Source organism: Mirounga leonina, unplaced genomic scaffold (assembly GCF_011800145.1).
Source record: "Mirounga leonina isolate KUSES-001 unplaced genomic scaffold, KU_Mleo_1.0 Mir_166, whole genome shotgun sequence".
NCBI classification, from domain to species: Eukaryota; Metazoa; Chordata; class Mammalia; order Carnivora; family Phocidae; genus Mirounga; species Mirounga leonina.
This window is the reverse complement of record NW_023270418.1, coordinates 6571361-6593075: the sequence shown is the minus strand read 5'-3', so window position 1 is coordinate 6593075 and position 21715 is coordinate 6571361. Positions and strand designations below refer to the sequence as shown.

Genomic DNA, 21715 nt, shown 5'->3' with positions numbered 1-21715 from the left:
GAGGAATTGGAGCAATGGGAACTCTCATTCATTCCTGGTGGGATTTCAAAATGGTATAGCCATTTGGGAAGACAGTTTGAAGGTTTCTTACAAAAATGAACATACTCTTACCACATGATCCAGCAATTCACTCCCTGGTATTTACCCAAAGAAGTCAAAAACTTATGTCCACACAAAAACCTGCACAAGGATGTTTAAAGCAGCCTTATTCATAACTATCAAAACCTGGAAGCCACAAAGATGTCCTTCAGTAGGTAAGTGAATAAACAAACTGTGGTACATCTAGATAATGAAATAGTATTCAGCACTAAAATGAAATTATCTATAAAGCCATGAAAAGACATGGAGCAACCTTAAGTGCATATAACTCAGTGAAAGACGTCAAGCCTGAAAAGGCTACAAATTGTACGATTCCACTATACGACATTCTGGAAAAGGTAAAACTATGGAGACAGTAAGAAGATCAGTGGTTGCCAGGAGTTGAGGGTGGCAGAGAGATGCACAGGCAGAACACATAGGATTTTTAGGGCAGTGAAAATACTTGCATGATACCATAGGGTAGATACATCTTATTCGTGTTATTGTACATTTGCCCAAACCCATATCATGTACAACATCAAGAGTGAACACTACTGAACTCTGGATGATAATAATGAGTCCATGTAGGTTCATTAATTGTAACAAAGGTACCATTCTGGTACAGAGATGTTGATAATGGGAGATAATATGTGGGGGCAGGAGCTATATGGGAAATCTCTCTATCTTCTTCTCAGTTTTGCCATGATCCTAAAACAGCCCTAAAAAATAAGGTTTGAAAAAAAAAATAAAATCTTTAGGAAAAAAAAGGATTGAGAAGGAACTCATTTATAGTTCCAATATTGAAACCCGACATTAACAACTTGGCACTCTTTTCTTTCAGCATTTTTCTTTTCGTAGGTTTTGTACTTTATATAGGTATAATCATTTCTTCTTCAATTTGTGAAATTGTAAAAATAGTTATGCCCTTTGAAAAATATTTAAATTTACGGAAATGTATAAGTAAAAAATGAATACACATTTAAGTGGGACTGTATGTACGTATTTCTTTTACATTTGGGAGAAAATAACTATACATTTTATAGAGACGTATGCTATATACACTTCCCATGCTAAAACATAAGAGATTATATCCCTTCTAGCCCATTACACCACATAACTAGTGTTATTAAAGCACCTACCTCCTTTTCCAACATCAGGCCTTCTGCTCTGAGATTCTTTTCAAATGTGTTTCTTTTGTCATATTGTATATTTGACTTCCTGTAAACCAGGATGTAATCAATCCGTTTTTTGCCATCTTTGAATAGAAGTCCACTGGATGCTATGTAATTCATGTCATTCTGCAAATAGAGCAATGGTTGTTAATAGTGTAGGTTAGACAAGCACATACATTTTGGTTTCAGTCACTTTGGTTTGGATACTGGCAATCCAATAGCAAAAAAAAATTGCATTGTTTTACATTCCAGTTATGAGATATGGAAAGATGATTAAAGAAAGTTTGCAATCTATAATAGGAGTCAAGCTAGCAAGTAATGCTCCAGAATTTGAAATTAGGCAGTCTGATACCAGAAACTGGTTCTCTGATATTGGCATCAAAATGTGTATGTTTTATTCAATAAGGCCCTATAAAAATAATATCGGCTAGCATATGTTGAGTATTTATTCAGCATCAGGCTCAGACATAAGTGCCTTACATGTTTGATCTTATTTAATACTTACAACTCCCATTTCAAAAATAAAGGCACGAAGGCTTAACATAAGTACTGAAGCCAACATTGCTTCCAATATTAAATAATACTCAGAATAGATAATATTTTCTAAACCTATGTTCAGCAACACTAAATCAAACAATAATTCCTGAGCTGCTTGCTCTAAGAAATACTTGTTCACAGGATATAAAACTGTGAGCCAACTAAAACAGCTTATTTACCAAGACTAATCAATTGCTCATCAAGATTGCTTTAAGGCCCTTCACCCTGCTGTGACCATCCATCCAAGCTATTTTTTTATAGACTGGCCAATTTTCCACCAAATTCCTGCCTTGCAAGACTTACCTGGCCTGACAGCTGAGACACCTGAGTGATCCTCCACATTATAAATGACATCATGTAACTCCTCTCCTGGAGACCCTCCACTACTAGCCCACTTTTCCCAGTCTATTTTCCTCAGCACTTACTAACTTCTACCATGTTATATAATACTAAAAAAAATTATTCTTTTGTTTACTGTCTGCCTTATCCTACTAGAACAAAGACTGTACCAAGGTAAGGGCTTTTTATTGTTTTGTCTCCGAGTATTCCAGACATCTAACCCACAATCAGATACATAGTAGGCATCAATAAATATTTGTGGGAGGAAGAAAGGAAGGAAGGCAATATCCATAATCCTGTGTATCTAGGTAAGGCTGACCTCAAGGATATAAGGCCAAGAAGAAATTGTGTTTTCATTTCTCATCCTCTCCTCTCCAATATTTAAATTTTTTTTTTTAAGATTTTATTTATTTATTTGCGAGAGAGACAATGAGAGACAGAGAGCATGAGAGGGAGGAGAGTCAGAGGGAGAAGCAGAATCCCCGCCGAGCAGGGAGCCCGATGCGGGACTCAATCCCGGGACTCTAGGATCATGACCTGAGCCGAAGGCAGTCGCTTAACCAACTGAGCCACCCAGGCGCCCCTCTCCTCTCCAATATTTAAAACAAATAAAATTATAACAGGTTAAGATAAATAATCACAAAATTATAGCAGAACTGCGATAGCCATGGTGTGTCCTTTGTTTTATACCTATGACCCATGGCCTCCAGACATCTCCCTACTAATTTAAAGTATACTTTAAATTGCTTAAAGTATACCACCCACTCCAGTCCATTATTAAGGGTCATCTGAGTCTTATGGTACTAATAATATATTTAATCCCAGGTGAAGGCAAAAGTCCTTAAGTGAGAAGACCTAGAAGTAAATGATTGGTTGGTAGGAAAAATATAAGAAAATAAGATAGTTTTTAATTGATTTTATGTGCTTTTCATATTTTAAGAGCAGAGTGGACTGAAAGTGGAACCCTGTCAGTTCCTGTTACCAATTGTTCTAAGTCTAAGCAAAAACAAATGTTCAACTCTCCCATAGAAACAACTGCCTTCCTATCAAATAAAATCAACATTTTTTGGTTTTTACAATAAGTGACCTTGGGCATTTTTCACAGTTTTTATTTGAGTAAATGTGTCCACAATCAAACTATATTAACTAGAATTCTAATTTATTATCTAATTATTCTATGAATTCTAAAGTATTAATGATGAGTTTTACTGGGCAAAATGAAAAATAGTTATCAAAATGGTAATAGAGAAGCATGGAGAAATTTGGAAATCTCTTCTGAATTATGTTTAAAACATGTTGTATAGGGGTGCCTGGGTGGCTTAGTCGTTTAAGCCTCTGACTCTTCATTTCAGCTCAGGTCATGATCTCAGGGTCTTGAGATCAAGCCCCGCATTGGGCTCCACGCTCAGCAGGGCGTTTGTTTGAGATTTTCTCTCTCTTCCTCTCCTTCTGTCCCTGCCCCCTGTGCTCCTTCTCTTCCCCACTCTAAAAAATAAGTAAATAAATAAATCTTATAAAAAATTGTATAGATTCTGTATAATTTTAAGGTTACGAGTATTATATTTTATTTTAATACATATATGGCAACCCTTAACCAAGATATTGATTAACCATATTCAAACCTTAAAAAGCAGAACTGGCAGGAAATTCATTACATATATCATTGTATCTAGACACCAAAAAAACAACTTCTTTAATTCTTTGATATAATAATGGTTGTTTGAACAAGAAATCAAGACTCATCTCTTAAATTACCTGGGAATAGTGAAATGCTTTTCAATTACAATATAGATGCATTTAATTTAGAAACAATTTTCATGTTTATTATTCCCAGAAGACAGAATAAAACTAGTTTTGCTCAGAGTAGCTGGGATGCTGATCATCCATCCGGTACCTTATCTTTTAACAGTTTTGAAAACAACCTATTTAACGCATTACAAACCACAAAGCTCAGGCACTTTCAGAAAAGCTGGGCTTTCTGAAGAATGTCTCAACAATGTGCATGTTATGGCTCATGTTGAGAAAGAATCCTTTGCAAAGATTTTAGCACATTTTCAAATAGCAACAGAAGTCTGCCTATTTGCATGAAAACACATTTTAGGGTATTTTTCAAATAAAATTATGGTAGTAACTGCCTGTTTGTGAGATGCGTATTTTTTCCAGTATTTGTTCTTTTCAAGCTAACAAGCACTTATTGAACACTTAATGCATGCTAGGTACTGTGTTAAACTTGAGAAATAAAAATAAGAGGACACAGAAGACTTTCAGGGATTTTAGTGTATATCTGGAGTGGTAGGCATGTAGATGTTTAGTTACAATGCTATCGAATATGTGCAGGAATAGAGGCCTGAGCCATGGTGTTGAAGAATATCAGGGTGTATGAGAGGAAGACGGATTAACAGGTGCTAGGAGCCACTAAGTCATGTTATCGTGGTGAATTTATCATGGTCCTCTGTCAGACAGATATGAAATTAGGTCAGGTCATTAATCTGCAAGTGATTGCTGACTGATTACATGGTAACCATACTTTTGAGTTAGTATAATGCAGTATGACATGCTGGTTAAGGTACTGATATCTGTATCAGATAGACTGGGGTTTTAATTAATTGTGTTCCTAGACCTGTACCTTAATCTCACTGCTTGGCTTCAATTCCCACAGCTTTTAAGGGAAGATAACAGTATTACCAAATTATAAGATTATTGTTATGACTAAATGAGTTAATGCACACAGACTACTCTCAATGTCGTCTGACCTTTTGAGATAAAAAAAGTCAGCTATTATCACAAAAAATAAGGTAAAATATGTATGCAATATATTAACTTGTTTTGGGATTTGTCTTGTTCTCTAATTACCCAAATGACTCCTTTTGTTTTTTTGGAAAATTATCTTCTTCAGGACAAAAACAGATGGAAACATAGATAAGTAATCCAAAGGATGTTGGTGTGGATATGGAATCAGAGCAAAGGAAAACAGGTATCCTTTACATATACTTGCAAAACATTTTTTATAAAAAAATAAAAAGTCTAATAAACAAATGCATAACAATGAATTATTATAAGACAAACACCTGTATAATTACTACCTAAGTCAAGAAACAGAACCCCCTCAACTGCTTCAGAAGCCCCCTTATATCATCTTTCTCAGTTGTGATGCCCTCCCTCCACGTCCTTTCCCCACAAGGCAATCATAATCCTATTGTTTATGGAACTACTTTCTTGCTTTTCCTTAGTTTTATTACCAAGGGACATATCCTGAAACATTATATTTTAGTTCTGCCTGTTTTCAAACTTTGTGTAAATGCAAATATACAATGAATAAACTTTTGTGTCTGGCTTCTTTCCTGTTAACATTATGGGTGTGAAATCCATCCCTAATTTCCAGGTATTTGTAGTTCAATTTTTTTCACTGTTACATTATTGTATAAATACAACAAAACTTATTTATGCTTTCTACTAACAATGGTTATTTGGGCTGTTTCCAGTCTTGGCTATTAAAAATAAAGCTATAATAAACATTTATGTGTGTATCTTGCAGTACACACGTGCATACATTTCTAACAGTATGTACCTAGGAGAAAAACTGCTGATTCACAGGAAAAACTTGCTTTCAACCTTAGCAGTATGCCAATCTTTACTCAGAATGGAGCCCATTTTGTACAGGATCTAATGCAATTTCTGGTGTCTTTTAAGATTTCATGGAACATGGCTCTGTACAGATGGAATCTTCTTGCTTACTAAGTCCTGGTCTATGCTTAAAAATGGACTTGTTTTGCAAAAACAAACAAACAAAAAAAACCCACAAAAAAAACCAAAAAACAAAAAAAATGGACTTGTTTTGCTATACTATGTGGCATGAAAGCTAGAGTATGCATGGGTTTCAAGTGCTGTCAATATCTATTCCCAGGCAATAGTCCTTTTATCTAAATTTTGCTATTCAAAATGCAACCAATTATTGCCATGCCCTTTTCCTGGGTATTTCTGTTTCTGTTTGGATTTAGAGAGAGAGAGGCAGAGGTGGGGCAAGGCGGAAGGAGCAGGCATGACTCTGCCTTGCTCAGAAGATTGCTGTTGTTGAGAAGGGCCGCGGATGCTTAGTTTCCTTGGCTGTGTGGCCCCTAGAGCCCAACGTTGAGGACCAATGATGGGCCAGGCTAGCCCAACTCTCCACTGTAACTTGGGTAGCCGTTAGGCTGGTTTCAGTTCTTAAGGCCAAGTGTCTGTGCTTCATGCTTGTGTTTCTTAATTTTTTCCTACCAAAGCTTCAAATAATGAAAATCTTTTTCATTAGTTTTTAGCAGCAGTGTTTGTTTTTGTGTTTCTGTATCTTTTTTTGGCAATCATTTATGGAAAATTGGGAAATGACAGTCTAGATGTTGGTAGTCTGATGCCATGCTTTACTCAAAAGTTCTAGCTTTATGCGCCTTAATAAGAGAAAAATCCAAACAGCCTTGGTATGTAACTATAATTTATTTCATATTTAAAACCATTCCTTACACTACCTCTTGGTGTTGACCCTACCTGTCATAGAGGGGGGAAAAAAGGTTTTAATATTTTTTTCATTTCAGACAAATGAGAAACAGTTTTGTCAAGAAAGTCACATATTTACAACAATAAAAGCAATCCTTGTTCAAATAAACTAACAGAAAATACACCATGCACTGTGGTTCAGGAGAAATCCTGTACATGAGTAGAAATTTACTAAGTGATGCTGAGTTAACAAAAATCCTGTTTTTTCTGTCATAGAAATTTTTTATTTTAAAATGGTACTTACAGGAGAAGATTGTTTTAATTTTCTAAGTGTCCTCAGGGATAAAAAATGTATTAATACATACATATTTTAACACACCTAGCTTAACTAAAAATATATCAGAAATGTAACTATTATGCAAATTTCCCTATGCAAATCATCTTTAATCATGAGTCTTAGGAATCCCAAAAAATCAGACTTCAGTACTATCCAGGCGTGGCTTTCACTGTGGAGAAGACCCTGGCCAGGCTTATTCCTTCCTTAACGGAAAGTCAACCCTACCTCTAGTCCACATCGTCTTTAGAAATACAAATATTCTCTAAATCTGTAACTCTGGTACTCTTATCAGACAGTAGATTGTATTCTAGCTCCTATTACATCTGGTAAAGAAAACTGCTATTTAAGAAAATGATAACTAACAGGGTGCCTGGGTGGCTCAGATGGTTAAGCGTCTGCCTTCGGCTCAGGTCATGATCCCAGGGTCCTGGGATCGAGGCCCGCATCGGGCTCCCTGCTCAGCGGGGAATCTGCTTCTCCCCCTACTCATGCTCTCTCTCTCTGTATCTCTGTGTCTCGAATGAATAAATTAAAAAATCTTAAAAAAATAATAACTAACAAAGTAATATCTAAAGAAATAATAACATAAGCTAAGCAGAAACCAAGCACTCTTCATGCTCACAAAAACTGAGAGATAAGTGCTTTTTTTCCCATTGCACAGATGCTGAAATTGAGACAGACTTTAAAATAGATGGAAAGGTCTTGTGGTAGCCAAAGAGCAAGTTATCCCACCTGGGATTTTCATAGCAATTTCCTTTATCTTCCTTTTACTTGACACCAAGTGGGTGTGCAAGCTGTGTGGTTCTGTGCAGCTCCCAGATTAAGGAATGAGGTTTTGGAGAAGCAGGGCAGAGCCTCTTCTCTCTCACTGCCCCTTACCCTGGCCTAGAGGCAGGTGCAGATGGATTCTGCAGCCTCATCTTCTCACAGGATATGTAACAGGTGGGACAAAGCTGTTTGCTCCAAACAGTAGCTTCCAAATGGCATATATATATAATTTATATATAGAAATTATATATATAAAGTATATATATAAAGAAATATATATAGATATCACAGAAACAAAACAATAAACAAGCATATTCCAGACATTCCAGACCTTACTCCAATCTTGACCTAGATCTACTTCAGTCTCCCAGGAAGACTTTTAGGGGAAAAGACACACTTGGGAAGGGGTAGGACTAAAGATGCCCGTTCTTCCTGTTGCTTGGTATCTTCATAGCATCCGAAGTTTTGTGGTTTGTTTGTAAACCATATTAATTCTTTTTCAGCTTCAAAGATGACTGCATTGCCAAGTGAAAGAAGCCAGTCTGAGAAGTCTGAATACTGACAATACTGTACAAGCCAGTCTGAGAAGTCTACATACTGCACATACTGTACAATACTATATGACATTCTGGAAAAGGCAATACTTTGGAGATAGTAAAAAGATCAGTGGTTGCTGAGGATAGGAGAGAGGGAGGGATGAAGAGGCAGAGCACAGAGGATTTTCAGAGCAGTGAAACTACTCTAAATGATACTATAATGATGGATACAAGTTATTATACACTTACTCTAATGCATAGAATATACAACGCCAAGTGTGATGTCTAATGTAAACTATGGACTTTGGGTGATTATGACGCATTAATGCAGGTTCAGCAACTGTAATAAATGTCCCACTCTGGCGGGGGATGTCGATAATGGGAGAGGCTGTGCATGTGTGAGGGCGGGAGTATATGGGAAATCTTGTCCTGCTCAATTTTTCTGTGAACCTAAAACTGCTCTAAAAAATAAAAGAATAAATATAAATAAATAAATATATATATTATAAATAAATAAATATAAATAAAAATAAAGTATTTTAAAAGTTTTTTTAAAGACTAAGTTTATGCCATATACCTTACCAGATACCTTATATCTCTTATTGTCACATTCCTAGCAATACTAGTTAAATGCACATGTTGAAGAGCAGAGAGACATCTTGAAGTCAAAGACAGTTCTTAAAATAAAGCCAGAGGGCTCTATTTCTTTCCATTTAGTGGTGTGATCCTTTTTCTCTAATAAAACAATGTATTCATATTTATTTGTATAAAATATTTATTACATATCTATTATGTGCTAAGAACTCTTATAGCTCTGAGAATATAGTAATAAGGCAAAGTGAGATTGTATCTTGTAAAGCCCAGATATGGTAAAAAAAAATGAATACAAGATGTAATTCTGATGATAACAAGATGCAAAAATAAATTTGGTGCATTGGGGAAACATCAATAAAGGTCATTTTAGATTATTAAAAGGAGAAGCAAGCCGTTTCCTTTTAGTGGATAAAAGTAAAAATTGGATTTTCAGTTAGAGCATTAAGATTCAAGTTACAAATAGAGTCAAATTTCTTTTCCTATTAATATCAACAGTTCACATAGTTGTTGTGAAGTGAAAATTAAGTATGCAATGTGCACAAGAAAGATGGTCTCTTGTCCATTTTAACATCCTATCATTGAGAGACACCTGGGTGGCTCAGTTGGTTAAGCGTCTGCCTTCAGACGCTTCGGATCCCAGAGTCCTGGGATCAAGCCCTGTGTTGGGCTCTCTGCTCTGTTGGGCTCTCTGCTCTGCAGGGAGCCTGCTTCTCCCTCTCCCTCTGCCTGCCACTCTGCCTACCTGTGCTCTCTCTCTCTGTGTCAATTAAATAAATAAAATCTTTAAAAAATTGATATCCTTTAAAAAAATCCTATCATTGAATGTATACATAGGACACTCTAAATATATGTTTAATGACATGATGAATAAATGACAGGAGTAAAATTTATGTAAAATATTACAGACATGCTTCTTCTTATTACTATTATTATTATGTGATATTGTTAAGTAGGGATATAGAGGAGAGAGAGAAAATTCTAAAGAGGAAGCCCTCTGTGTATTAAGAAAAAAGGTTTTTTAGGAAAACATAGCTTCTTAAAGAGACTCATGAGATTAGGTCACTGTAATTTTTGTTAGACTAAATACTTGGAATTGTGCTGGTAGAGCATCTTGTTGACTTAATTTTTACTAAATTGATTCAATTATGTTTACAAGTTGGGCAAAAATAATTTACTCAAAACTTCAAATCTGTTTCAGTCAGTCAGACAGAGCATATTGTTGGTTATATTTGCCTGGCCTGCTGGCAAGCACCTGCTGGTGTATTTGAGTTAGATAAAGAATTGTCAGTTTGCTTCATTAATGGTACACCAAACATTCACTGATGAGGTTGCATTTTAATGTATCAGAATACCATATTTTATGGTATTAGTTATCTATTGTTGCATAAAAAACTTACCACAAATTTAGGAGCTTAAAACAATGAAGATATATCACCTTCCATTTCCATGAGTCAGGAGTTCAGGCGTAGCTTAGCTGGGTCCTTTGCTTAGGCCGCACAAAGCTGCAACCAAGGAGTAGTCAGCAGAGCTTTACTTTTATCTTAAGGCCTGACTAGGGAGCATGCACTTCCAAGATAACTCAGATTTTTGGCAGAATTCTTTCCTTGTGGCTAAGGAATGAGTGTCTGACTTCCTGCTGGCTGTTTGCTGGAGGTCAACTGCAACCCCTAGAAGCTTCCTACAGTTCCTTGACATGTGGACACTCCCAACATGGCTGAGACTTAAACCAAAAAGAAGAGTCTCTAGAGTGAGTCTGACGGCAAGACAGTTTTATATAATGTAACATAGTCAAAGAGGTAATATAGTCAAAGAGGTTGGATGCCTATCTTAAACCATACAAAAAAATTAGCTCAAAATGGACCATTAGACCTTAACGTAATGAAGAAAACTATGCAATTATTAGACTAAAACATATGAATAAATATGTGAGGCCTTGAGTTAGGTAATGATTTCTTAAATACAACACCAACAGAGAAATAGGACTATAACAAAATTAAACATTTTTGTGCTCCAGAAAAATATCCCATTAAGAAAATGAAAAGGCAGGAGGAGCAAGGGGGCACCTGGGTGGCTCAGTTGCCTGAGCAGCCAACTCTTGATTTGGGCTCAGGTCTTGATCTCAGGATCATGAGATGGAGCCCAGTGTGGGGCTCCACGCTCAGCAGGGAATCTCCTTCTCTCCCTCTCTCTCTCTCCTCCTGCCCCTACCCCTCTCGTGAACTCTCTCTCAAATAAATAAATACATCTTAAAAAAAAAAAGAAAGTGAAAAGGCAAACCACAGAATGGGAATAATATTCTTAAAAAATATGTCTGATAAGGGACTTACATTCACAATATATAAGTAACGATAAAAACACAAATAACCCAGCAAAAAATGGATAAAGGAGATATAGATTTCTCCAAAGAAGACATACAAATGGCCAACAGGCATATTCCCTAATGAAAATATTAGGGAAATGCAAATCAAAACCACAGTGAAACACCACTTTTCACCTATTATGATGGTTATAATCAAAACAACATTAAACCAGAAATGGGAACCCTTGTCCATCACTGGTGGAGATGTAAAATAGTGAGCAAGCTTTGGAAAACAGTTCAGCAATTACTCATTATGTTAAACATTGAGTTACCAAATCATCAATTTTACTCCCAGGTATATACCTAGGAGAATACATCCACACAAAAACTTGTACATAAATATTCATAGCAGCATTATTCATAATAGTAAAAAAGAAAAAGCAATGCAATGTCTACCTAATAAACGAATAAAATGTGATCGTGTGTAATATCCATATTATGGAATATAATTTGGCATTAAAAATGAATTAAATATTGACACATGCTACAACATAGATGAACCTTGATAATATACAAAGTAAAGGAAGCTAGTCATGAAAGACCATATATGATTCCATTTATATGAAATTCTATAATAGACAAATAAACACAGGATATAGATTAATAATTTCCTAGGGCTGGAGGAGTGAATAAATGGAAAGTAACTGCTAATGCGTACAGGGTTTTTTGGGGATACAGGTTTTCTTCTTTAAAAAATATTTTAAAATGGATATTACAGTGATGGTTGCACAAACCTACAAGTATACTAAAATCATAGTACACTTTAAATGGGCAACGAATGTATGGTATGTGAATTTTATTTCAATAAAGCTCTAAAAATCAATTACAGATGGATTATTGATTTTAAAATGCACAAGAATATATATATCTTCTAAAAGCTGACATAAGAACTCACTTCACAGTAGGTGAATATTTCTTAAACAGGACTCAAAAAAAAGGATGCATAAATTTGCCTAGACTACATGTTAAAGTGTTTGTTCATCACAGCCAAGACTGAGTATTGTGAAAATGCCCATTATCTCACATTCACTATAAAGTTGGTCTCATTTAACTGAAGGTCTCAACATGGTTTTGTGTACATGTATGCACTTAACAAGCTAATCTTTATATTATATGGAAGATCAAAGTGTCTTTGATAGGAAAATCTTGAAAAACAACTAGGTAAGTGGGCATATCTTTAAAATGCCAATATTTGTTACAATTCTATAGTAATTAAGGCAGCAGGGTGTTCAAGCTGGAATAGACAATATAAGAAACAAAGTAGAGATCCCAGAAAAACACCTACATATAGAGAACTGAGATGGAATTTTACCTTTCCTGGATAGGGTAGACGAGTCATTTAGTGGCACTAAAAAAGTTATTTTCTTGGAACAATACCATATACAAAAAAGAAAAACATAAAAAAGTTTAAAGACAAATGTGAAAAGCACAATTTTAAAACTTTCAGAATAAACTATAGAATATTTTGATTATTTTAGTACAAAAGGAGTTTTGTTTATGTGTTTGTTTTTGCATGAAAAAAAGCCCCTAGACCGGTAATAAGGTAAAGCTATGATTAATAGGTCTACCTTCAAATAAAACCTTTGTACATTAAAAGATCATAAAGAATGTGATAAGGTAAGCTTTCATTAGAAGATATTTTCCATGACTATAACCAATAAAGGATTAGTCTCCAGGATATACAAATAACTCCTTTAAATCAGCAAGAAAAGACAAATGATCCAACAGAAAAGCAGTGATGCTATTAATAGGCATTTAACAAAAGAAGAAACATTGTTGCATTATCTGGAACAGAAGAAGACTGGAAACATAGAAAACTTCTCATCAACCAGTAAGTGAATAAACTGTGGGGATACGCAGATGCCATTTCTGGTGTAGTCACAGGATGGAGTATGATGTGTCTGCTCAACTATCTCTTAAAGAGGAGCTGTCGAACTTTCAAAAAGCAGCATAAAATACATTATATATTTCTTCAGAGTTTAAAACCCTGAAAAACAATACTCAATATTGTTCAAGGAGATAGATAGATAGATAGATAGATTATAGGTGGTAAAAGTACAAAAATATTCATAAGAAAGCTAATCACCAAAATCAGAAGAATGGTTACATTGAGACAAACTGAGGAAAATGATCAGGGAGAACTACATGGAAGTCTTCAATTTTGTCTGTAATAATTACTTGGAAACAGATATGGCAAGCAATTCAGATCCAGTAAAGCTCAGTGTTGGACATAGCTTGTTACAGCTAAATGTGGTCTAATAATACAGTTTTCAATATGCCTGAAATATTCTTAATGATAATAATTTAAAAGATCAGCATTGCTATTGACCTTTGCAATCAACAATCTGGGATTATATACTTGTTTAGCAGTTAAAATCTTACTTAGAGGGGCGCTTGGGTGGCTCAGTCGTCAAGCGTCTGCCTTCGGCTCAGGTCATGATCCCAGGGTCCTGGGATCAAGCCCAGCATCGGGCTCCCTGCTCGGCGGGAAGCCTGCTTCTCCCTCTCCCTCTCCCACTCCCCGGCTAGTGTTCCCTCTCTAGCTGTCTCTGTCAAATAAATGAATAAAGTCTTTAAAAAAAAAATCTTACTTATAACTTAAGCCTCAGTTTCCTCACCTGTGTAATGGGGACAATAACAACTTTGCATGCCTATTTTAAGAATTAAATGCATAAAACACTCTGTGACATATAAATGGCACACAGTATAGTTATTATAGTCAAAGACCTTTAAACAATAAAACTTCAATTTTAATCATGGTCACTAAACTGCATATCCCCTACAGTCAATTACACTTATGCCTACAATATCATTTTTTTTTAAAATGAAATATGGTAAAATAAGCTTATCAGAGATATTAAACTGAACATATTTGATCATTGGTGGTTCAGACAGAATTCCATGAGGTCTGTTAAGAAGAAAATCACAGGCCCAAGATGGCATCACTTAGGTTAAGGTCCCAAGTCAGTAAACGAAGACTTATTACCTAACTTAACTGCTGTTTTACCCCCGTCTCCCCCCATCAGGAATTAACCTTTAACCAGTCAACATGGAAATTTCTTGGTCAGCACTAGGCAATTTACTGATAGGTCCCTTTCATTCCCCTTAGGAGGGTGACCTTGCCTAAAACAATGGATTCTTTGCTAATAATTTCCTTTTTTCTGCTCCTTCTCTACCTTTAAAAACCTTTCCTTTTCTGTAGCCCTCTGAAGCTGCCCTCTGCTTGCTAGAGGGGATGCTACCCGATTCATAAACAGATTAATAAAGCCAATTAAGAACTTTAGAATATACTTGGTTGAATTTTTGTTATATAACAGGTCTCAGGGGCATCATTAGGAACAAATGATCACCTCAGAGCTCATATGCTGAAGAGATGCGAGCACTGTCGAGTCTCATGTCAACCACCTCCGACAAGCTAACACATAAATTCTGCTTAAATCCAGCCTGAAGTTATTCTGCACTCTGGCAGTGATCAGTTGGAAATTAAAAAACAGAAGCAGGGCTCCTGGGTGGCTCAGTTGATTAAGCGTCTGCCTTCGGCTCAAGTCATGGTCCCAGGGTCCTGGGATGGAGCCCCACATCGGGCTCCCTGCTCAGCAGGGAGCCTGCTTCTCCCTCTCCTCCCTGCTTGTGCTCTCTCTCACTAGCTCTCTCTCTCTCAAAGAAATAAATGAAATCTTAAAAAAAAGCTAAATTTCCTTTAAAAAAAAGCAAAAACCACTGAAGAATTTACTGTAACTGTGAGAACGAAGATTTTTAGACTAAAAGATCAAATTCTAAATGCAAAATAAAATCAAATACCATTTTATTGTAAGGGAGTTTGAGGAAATTAACTTTGTAGAGAGTTTCAAAAAATCAGTAACATCAATGCATTTCTTGCTATCATGAATTCCATATTCTCCCTTACAGAGCTCTTTTTTTAAAAGTTCTTTTTAAATTTATTATTATTTTTTTAGTAACCTCTACACCCAACATGGGGCTTGAACTCAAAACCCCAAGATCAAGAGTGGCATGCTCTTCCAAGCCAGCCAGGAGCACCCCCACCCCTCCTTACAGAGAGCTCTTAAAACAAAAGAGTGTTCATAATAATGGGGCACTTGATGATTTCCAACATGTGTTTAGGAGTGATTTAAAAGATTGGTAATCTTACAAGCCCAGTGGAAACAGTCTTTAAAAATGCTGAACTATTTCTAGTTATTGGGATCAATCCTTCCCATGAAAACAAGCAAACATTATGCAAAGCAGAACCTTAAAAAGTAACAAAGAATTCACAAGATTGTGAGGAATTGCTAGGTCAAGTTCAGAACAGAGTAGAAATCAGAAACGGAGAGATAAGCTGCATACCTGAGCACGTAGGTCACTTCTACCCTCAATCCTGCAAATGTAGGCTTTTGTATTAGCACTTTTCTGTGTGTGCTTGCCAGCAGTACAAAGGTGGATAAACCAATCAGCCTAGTTTGTCCAAGATATTTTTAGGACATGTCAGTAATAAATGTACCTAAAATATTAAGATATTCCCTCCTTTTGGCTCTGGATTCGTAACAGATGAAAGGTATAACAGATGCCTAAAAAGAATGGGAAGCTCAACACAGAAAAGTCCAATTATAACAGGGCAGGTTGAATTCACTTGCTATTTTGCAAATGCAAAATAAAAATGTCAAGTCAAAATATAGAACAGGGTAAAAAATATCTCTGAACCACGGGAGTGGCCCAGAACATTACCCTGGTCAAAGGCTACTGTTTCACTTGAATATTTAACTTGAAATGGCAGACCTACTGATCAGGGTATCAAATTTTTTTGGCACTGAATAAATGGTTAGTATCATCATTAGTGTCCTTGACCATACGTGGAAATTAGGAAAACTCATATAATGCTCCAAAGCAAACTATTCTGTTATTCAGTGTTTATCTTTAATTACATTCTCTAAGAAGGCAGAGGATAAAATCTCCTATAACCTTCACACCAAGGTGGATTTGATCTGATGAGAAGTGTATTGGCTCCGGCAGAAGAGATGAGACTTGTTTTCTTTATATTTGCAGAAAATTATTTTTCATGACCCAGCAGTCCACTGTTTCTTTCCCTCTCCTTAAAAGCTCTACCAATTAGACAAGAATCTCTTGTCCAGGAAGCAGAAAACAGATTATCAAACAACAAACTTTGCTAACATCATAAAGCGGATGATGACCTTTAATATGGGCTACAAATATCTACTGAGCAAAAATAAATCAGGTCATGTTGGAAGTTTTGGAAAGTTGGCATTGAAAATATATCATAAGAATATTAATGCCTATTTTGCCATGAGCTTAGTTCTTTCCAGTTCCAGAGTTACTCTTGCTGGATATTTGTAAAGAGATAGAGGGAAAGATGAACTCTCTGAGGTCCCCATGAGTGTCATTTAAGATTATGGTCCTGGCTATTTGTACTTGTTCAGGCTTCGCCAGTGTTGGTGGTTATTTTCCTAAGCTCTAGAAGGGCAGGTCAAGACAAACCCGGTGGTTTTTAACCTTCCTTGGAATAGACAGTATCCTGAAAAAAATACACATACTTACATATTTGTACAACCATGCATATAATTTCAGAGAGTTCACAGATCCCCTGGGCTCATGTGTGAGCCCCCTTAGAACTCTCTGGACACAAGGCTAAGAACTTCTCGATCAGGCAATCTCAAAATCCTCCCAGTTCCAGGGACACCTGCCTCTGTCAACTAAGCTCCCTTGGTAGGCCTTGACAGAAAAAAGTTGAATCTCTTATTTATTTATTTATTTATTTATTTATTTATTTATTTATTTATTTTAGTAATACCTTTTTTTTTTAATGTTCAGTTGAATCTCTTAAAGCAAAGCCTCCAAGCACGTTAGAAACCCCATGGCTAAACTAACAAGGCAGTCATTTGAATTTATTTTAAAAACGGACATTAGTGAAGGTGTACAATGTTTTCTTTTCCCCTACTAATCTTTCTTTTTCGGAGACTATGAAAAGCTAACACACAGTAATGGTCCGTGTTTGAAACTGAGGTCAATGAAGACATTCATATTTCTTTAATTTTGTGAAGACAGCATGGTTTATAGTGGGAGCACCAGAGATGAAGACCCACTTCTGCTTCTTATCTCATGTCACTGTGCCCAAAAACTTAATTAAGGATGCAGCATCTGTATTTATAAAATGGTAATAATAAGGCCTATTTATTTTTCTGGAAACTGTGAATATGGTGGCTGAAGTGTGTACAATAACTAGCAAGAGTACCAGACTTCCTATGTTCTCGATGAATGATGACTGTCATCTGAGAACTGATTAGACAAGATACAATATGGCATTGTTTCTCAAACTTTAATCATATATCTCTATTTTTGGTCATAGCCACAGACCACTTGTTTAATATGTTTTCTTTAGATTGCACTCTTTCGTAAAAAAAGAGCCTTTGCCAAAATAATATTAACTTAAAAAATAACAAGCTTAGTGTGCTGGTTATGTTTTTTTTTAAACACATTAAAATAAAGTCATATCTATTAAAAATGCTTAAGTCATTGTGGTGCAGTTTAAAAATTATTTTGAAAACCATCCTTTGGCAAACACATAGCTATAAGAAGCCGCTAACGCTTTGCTTAAATTAGACCTAATCTGGGTTTATTATTTCTATTGGCAAAGAGCAAGACTTGAGACAATGTGGTTGGAGTTTTGATGGTGGAAAAGGAAGAAGGAAATGCCCCGAGGAGGCCAAGGGGCAGTGCCTTGCGCATCTGCCATTCAGCCAGGGATTTCTAGTCCCTGAGGGATGAGAGCACGGAGTAGGAAGACAGGAGACCAGGACAGAGATCCATGAATTTTAAAATCTGATTTTAAAAACTCATCTCAAGTCCTGAGCTGGGCTAACTTGTGTCTTTCCTACCACGTAAAAGCTGCATCTCTATTCAATGGCTACAGTATTCCAAAACTGGCAAAAAAGGTAATAGATAGTTCATCACTTAAAAAACAGAAATAAGAACATAAAGCAATAATGGTCAGGACATTAGTTTGGAAGGCAGAAAAATTGGCTGTCTGCTGCTGATTTACTGATGCAAATCTTTTCTAACACACCCCTGTTTAGAAGCTAAACGCAGGATTGTAATTCTCTGAAGGATTTGGAAAGCCATTCAATCACAGCTTATCTTTTATCCAATATTGCCCCTGGAACTGCCCACAGCAGTCCTTTTCCAGCATGTTCCTATATAGACAATAAACAAATATGTCAATAAACAAGGATGAAAACAAATTACGTCTCATGAAGTCAGATTTTTTAACTCAAGAAGTGTGACTCATGAACCTAAAAAGCGCCTGCACACACACACATATCTACTGTACTTAGCAACTACTTTGAGCCACATGCTATAGAAACAAAGAGGCATCTATCATTCAACAAATCTCTTTTTAGCTCCAACTTGATCCCAGACACATGTTCAAGTGACTGGATAGAGAGGTGAACAGCAATCAGAAGAATGAAATGAGTATTAAAGTGAAATCCTATATATTCCAGTTTGAACAAAAGAAGTTTATTAATCACCTATAATGTGATGCAAATTGTGCCTTTTTCTTTACCTTAGCTATTTCTTTCCATCACATGGAGGCAGACAGATCTGGATTTGAATTCTGACTGCCCCTTAGCTAGCTACGTGGACTTGGATTTTACTAACCCTTGTGTTCAATGATTTCCTCATTCATAAAGTAGGAGAAAAATATTCCCTACAATATAGAATTAGGTGCTGTCTAATAAGTAGGAATTTAGTGTTCTGTCCTGTTTACTATTTTAGGCATGTGGGAAAACCAGTGAACAAGACAGACACAGCCTACAGTCCAACCATGTGGATCAGTGAGTGGGTTTATGGGGGAGTGGTTAGTGAGCAGTTAATGGAGTGAACTGAGTGCTGTAATTACTAAATGATGAAACTCTGAATGGGCATCAGGATGAGGAATGCATGTGCGTAAAAACAAGTAACAAGTGGCAGGTATTAAATGACCAAGTGGCTACCTGGCAAAATGATAAGCATTTTCAATTACGCTTTTAGGGAGATAGAACTAAGTGCTGCTGTGGAAGTCCAATGCAGGAAGTTACCGTGCCAGCTGGGGCTAACTGAAGGTAGAACAGATAGGTTCTCCTAATCGGGTAACATATTACAAGTAAAATGATTCTATGCATGCAGGAAAAAAAAAAAAGTTAAAAAAAAAAACTATATAAATGAAGAGAAAAAATCCATATCATGTGGTGTCATAACCATTTAGGCAAAAGCACCTATGAACATTCACGCTAGAAGGGACATAGAAGAGTTGAGGTAGAGCTGGACGTATATACACCCCAGGTCCCGAACTTGTTAATGAGACACCAATGCTTAGCCTCAATCTAATGCATCAAGGAGAACCCAATTTTATCAAACACCATTTTAATTCTAGATATCCAAGCTACTCCTATGCTACGGCTCATAATCAACATATATTTGCTCATCCATACTGGAATGAGAAATAGCAAACAGAGGAGCCCTTGTTCTTTTAACAACTGATTTAAAGATGACATTGTTTGGCTTCAGAATTTACAAACAATAGTTTAAAAAGATATTAAGCTGTACTTAGGAAAAAATTAAATATCCTTAGTGTAACTTACCACTTAGTAAATAATGTATAGGTAGTTAAATGCTTTGGTTTTGAATTTTTGTATTTTTGCTTGTTTTTAAGAAAACTTCTGAAAATTACAAATTTTAGAGCAGGGCTGCTCTATGTCTAGTGCCGTTTGGTAGAAGCGGGACGTGGAAATGGAGGTGGGGGCTACATATGAAGGGTAGGTTAAGATTCACCTGCTTTCCACCCAGGTGTGGCGAGGATACAGATGAAATGCATCAAAAAGCAGGATTTCTTCTAGTTTCCATAGCCAAAAGAAAAAGTGAAGGAAGAACAAGGACAGTTATGTGTCCTTATTGTCTGGGACTTCTCAGGGACTCCTGGGAATGAAGTCCTGTGATGCTCTCTCTGCCTCTACTTTCTGAATTACCCATCTTTACATTGAGATCTTTCCTTTTTCAGAGCCAGCCTGCACCTGCTCACAGGAGCCGATTTTGAAATCTTTGGCAATTTTGAGAGCTAGAACACTAGTATCTTAAATAAACCAAAGTGGGAATTAGCAGATGCTTTTTTTTTTAACGCTTTTACCACCATTGCTTATTTATCTTAATGCATGAAGACACAAAACATGTCTTTGCTGTTTACAACTGTTTATGTGGTGCTTAGTCTAGTATCTGCCCTACGGTGAGTGTACACAAGCTAGGTAAATCAGATAGGAGAGTTAGCAAATACATGCAATAATTCATTTCAAAATCTATGTGTGACCCTTAAAATCATAACTACTCAGCCTTGTAAAAACACCAAGTGCGTAGTGTCTCTATTCTACCATTTCCATAATTCCTTTATGATAAGGAGGAGATGCACAGGAATAAGTTATATATACGAGGGAAGGCAGAGTAAAGCATGACTTTTATAACAGTCTCTGAGAACTCAATCCACTTCAAGGCAGGACATCTCCCATCTGGGGGACAGAGCTGCTCACAGCACACAAGTTTAAACAGTATAAATAATCTGCTTTCTGAGCAGAGTTTTGGTGAGCTATAGTTTTGAAGTTGCTTTTCAGCTTCCTGCTATTCAAAACCACCATGGTGTAGAAATAAAGAATGAAGGTGTTCAGGCTAAAAGATTATTGTGACTCATTTCTTGGAGACTTTGGAAGCCCGCCCAGCAATTATACGTCACAAAGAATCCTTGCAAATCAGGCTGGGGCCTGCAGGGCAGTGGCAACTACATTAAGTCATGGTGAATGAGGAGCACACAGCATTAGAGGTGATTCTTAATAACAGTGTTCAACAAATGTTAGCCAAGGCAACTTTTTCCACTTAAAGCCTCCCCTCTTGTCTGCCTATTTTGACCCAGTACCACTTTAAGACCCTGTCAAACAAAGATGACAGATTCCAAGGTCCAGGTTCCACAAGAATAGTAGTTTCTCTAATCTCTGTCCTGCCCCAGGATCTCTTTCTTTTTACAGATGGCTGCCTTAAATCCATTAATAAAAAACATTTTAGTCCAATGTCAAAAATGCCAGTCGTATCTACTAAACTCTAAGATTCATGTCAGGATAAGAAATTCCTTGAAAGCAGTCTCCTGCATGTCTCCTTGTTACCAAAGGATGAACTGCTTACCTAAGAAGGACTAAAACGAGAATTCACAAATATATAAACACATAAACATTTTGAAATGTTTGGCATTTGAAATGCTCTGTCAAGCGTTTGCGATTTTTGAAAATATTGCTTTCCAATGCAGAGGCACCATAAAGGAAAGCATAAACGCAGTTACAGATAATGGCAAATCCAGAGACTTTGATTTAGGAATCCTAAAAGCATTCTCTTTTAACCATTTAATCCTCCTTGCCTATTTTTTTTTTTTTTAGATTTTTAAGAATTTTTTTTCTAAGATTTTATTTATTTATTTGTCAGAGAGAGAGATCACAAGCAGGGGGAA

General features: G+C 36.3%; 1 protein-coding gene across 1 annotated transcript in view; it reads right to left on the bottom strand.

The window, feature by feature from the left end:
- Positions 1 to 21715, bottom strand: part of ANO3 (anoctamin 3) — a 401618-nt gene that overhangs the window by 127680 nt on the left and 252223 nt on the right. The window contains exon 6 of the mRNA XM_035012465.1: positions 1218 to 1376. Coding sequence (XP_034868356.1) covers positions 1218 to 1376 — 159 coding nt within the window. The remainder of the gene's footprint in view (positions 1 to 1217; positions 1377 to 21715) is intronic.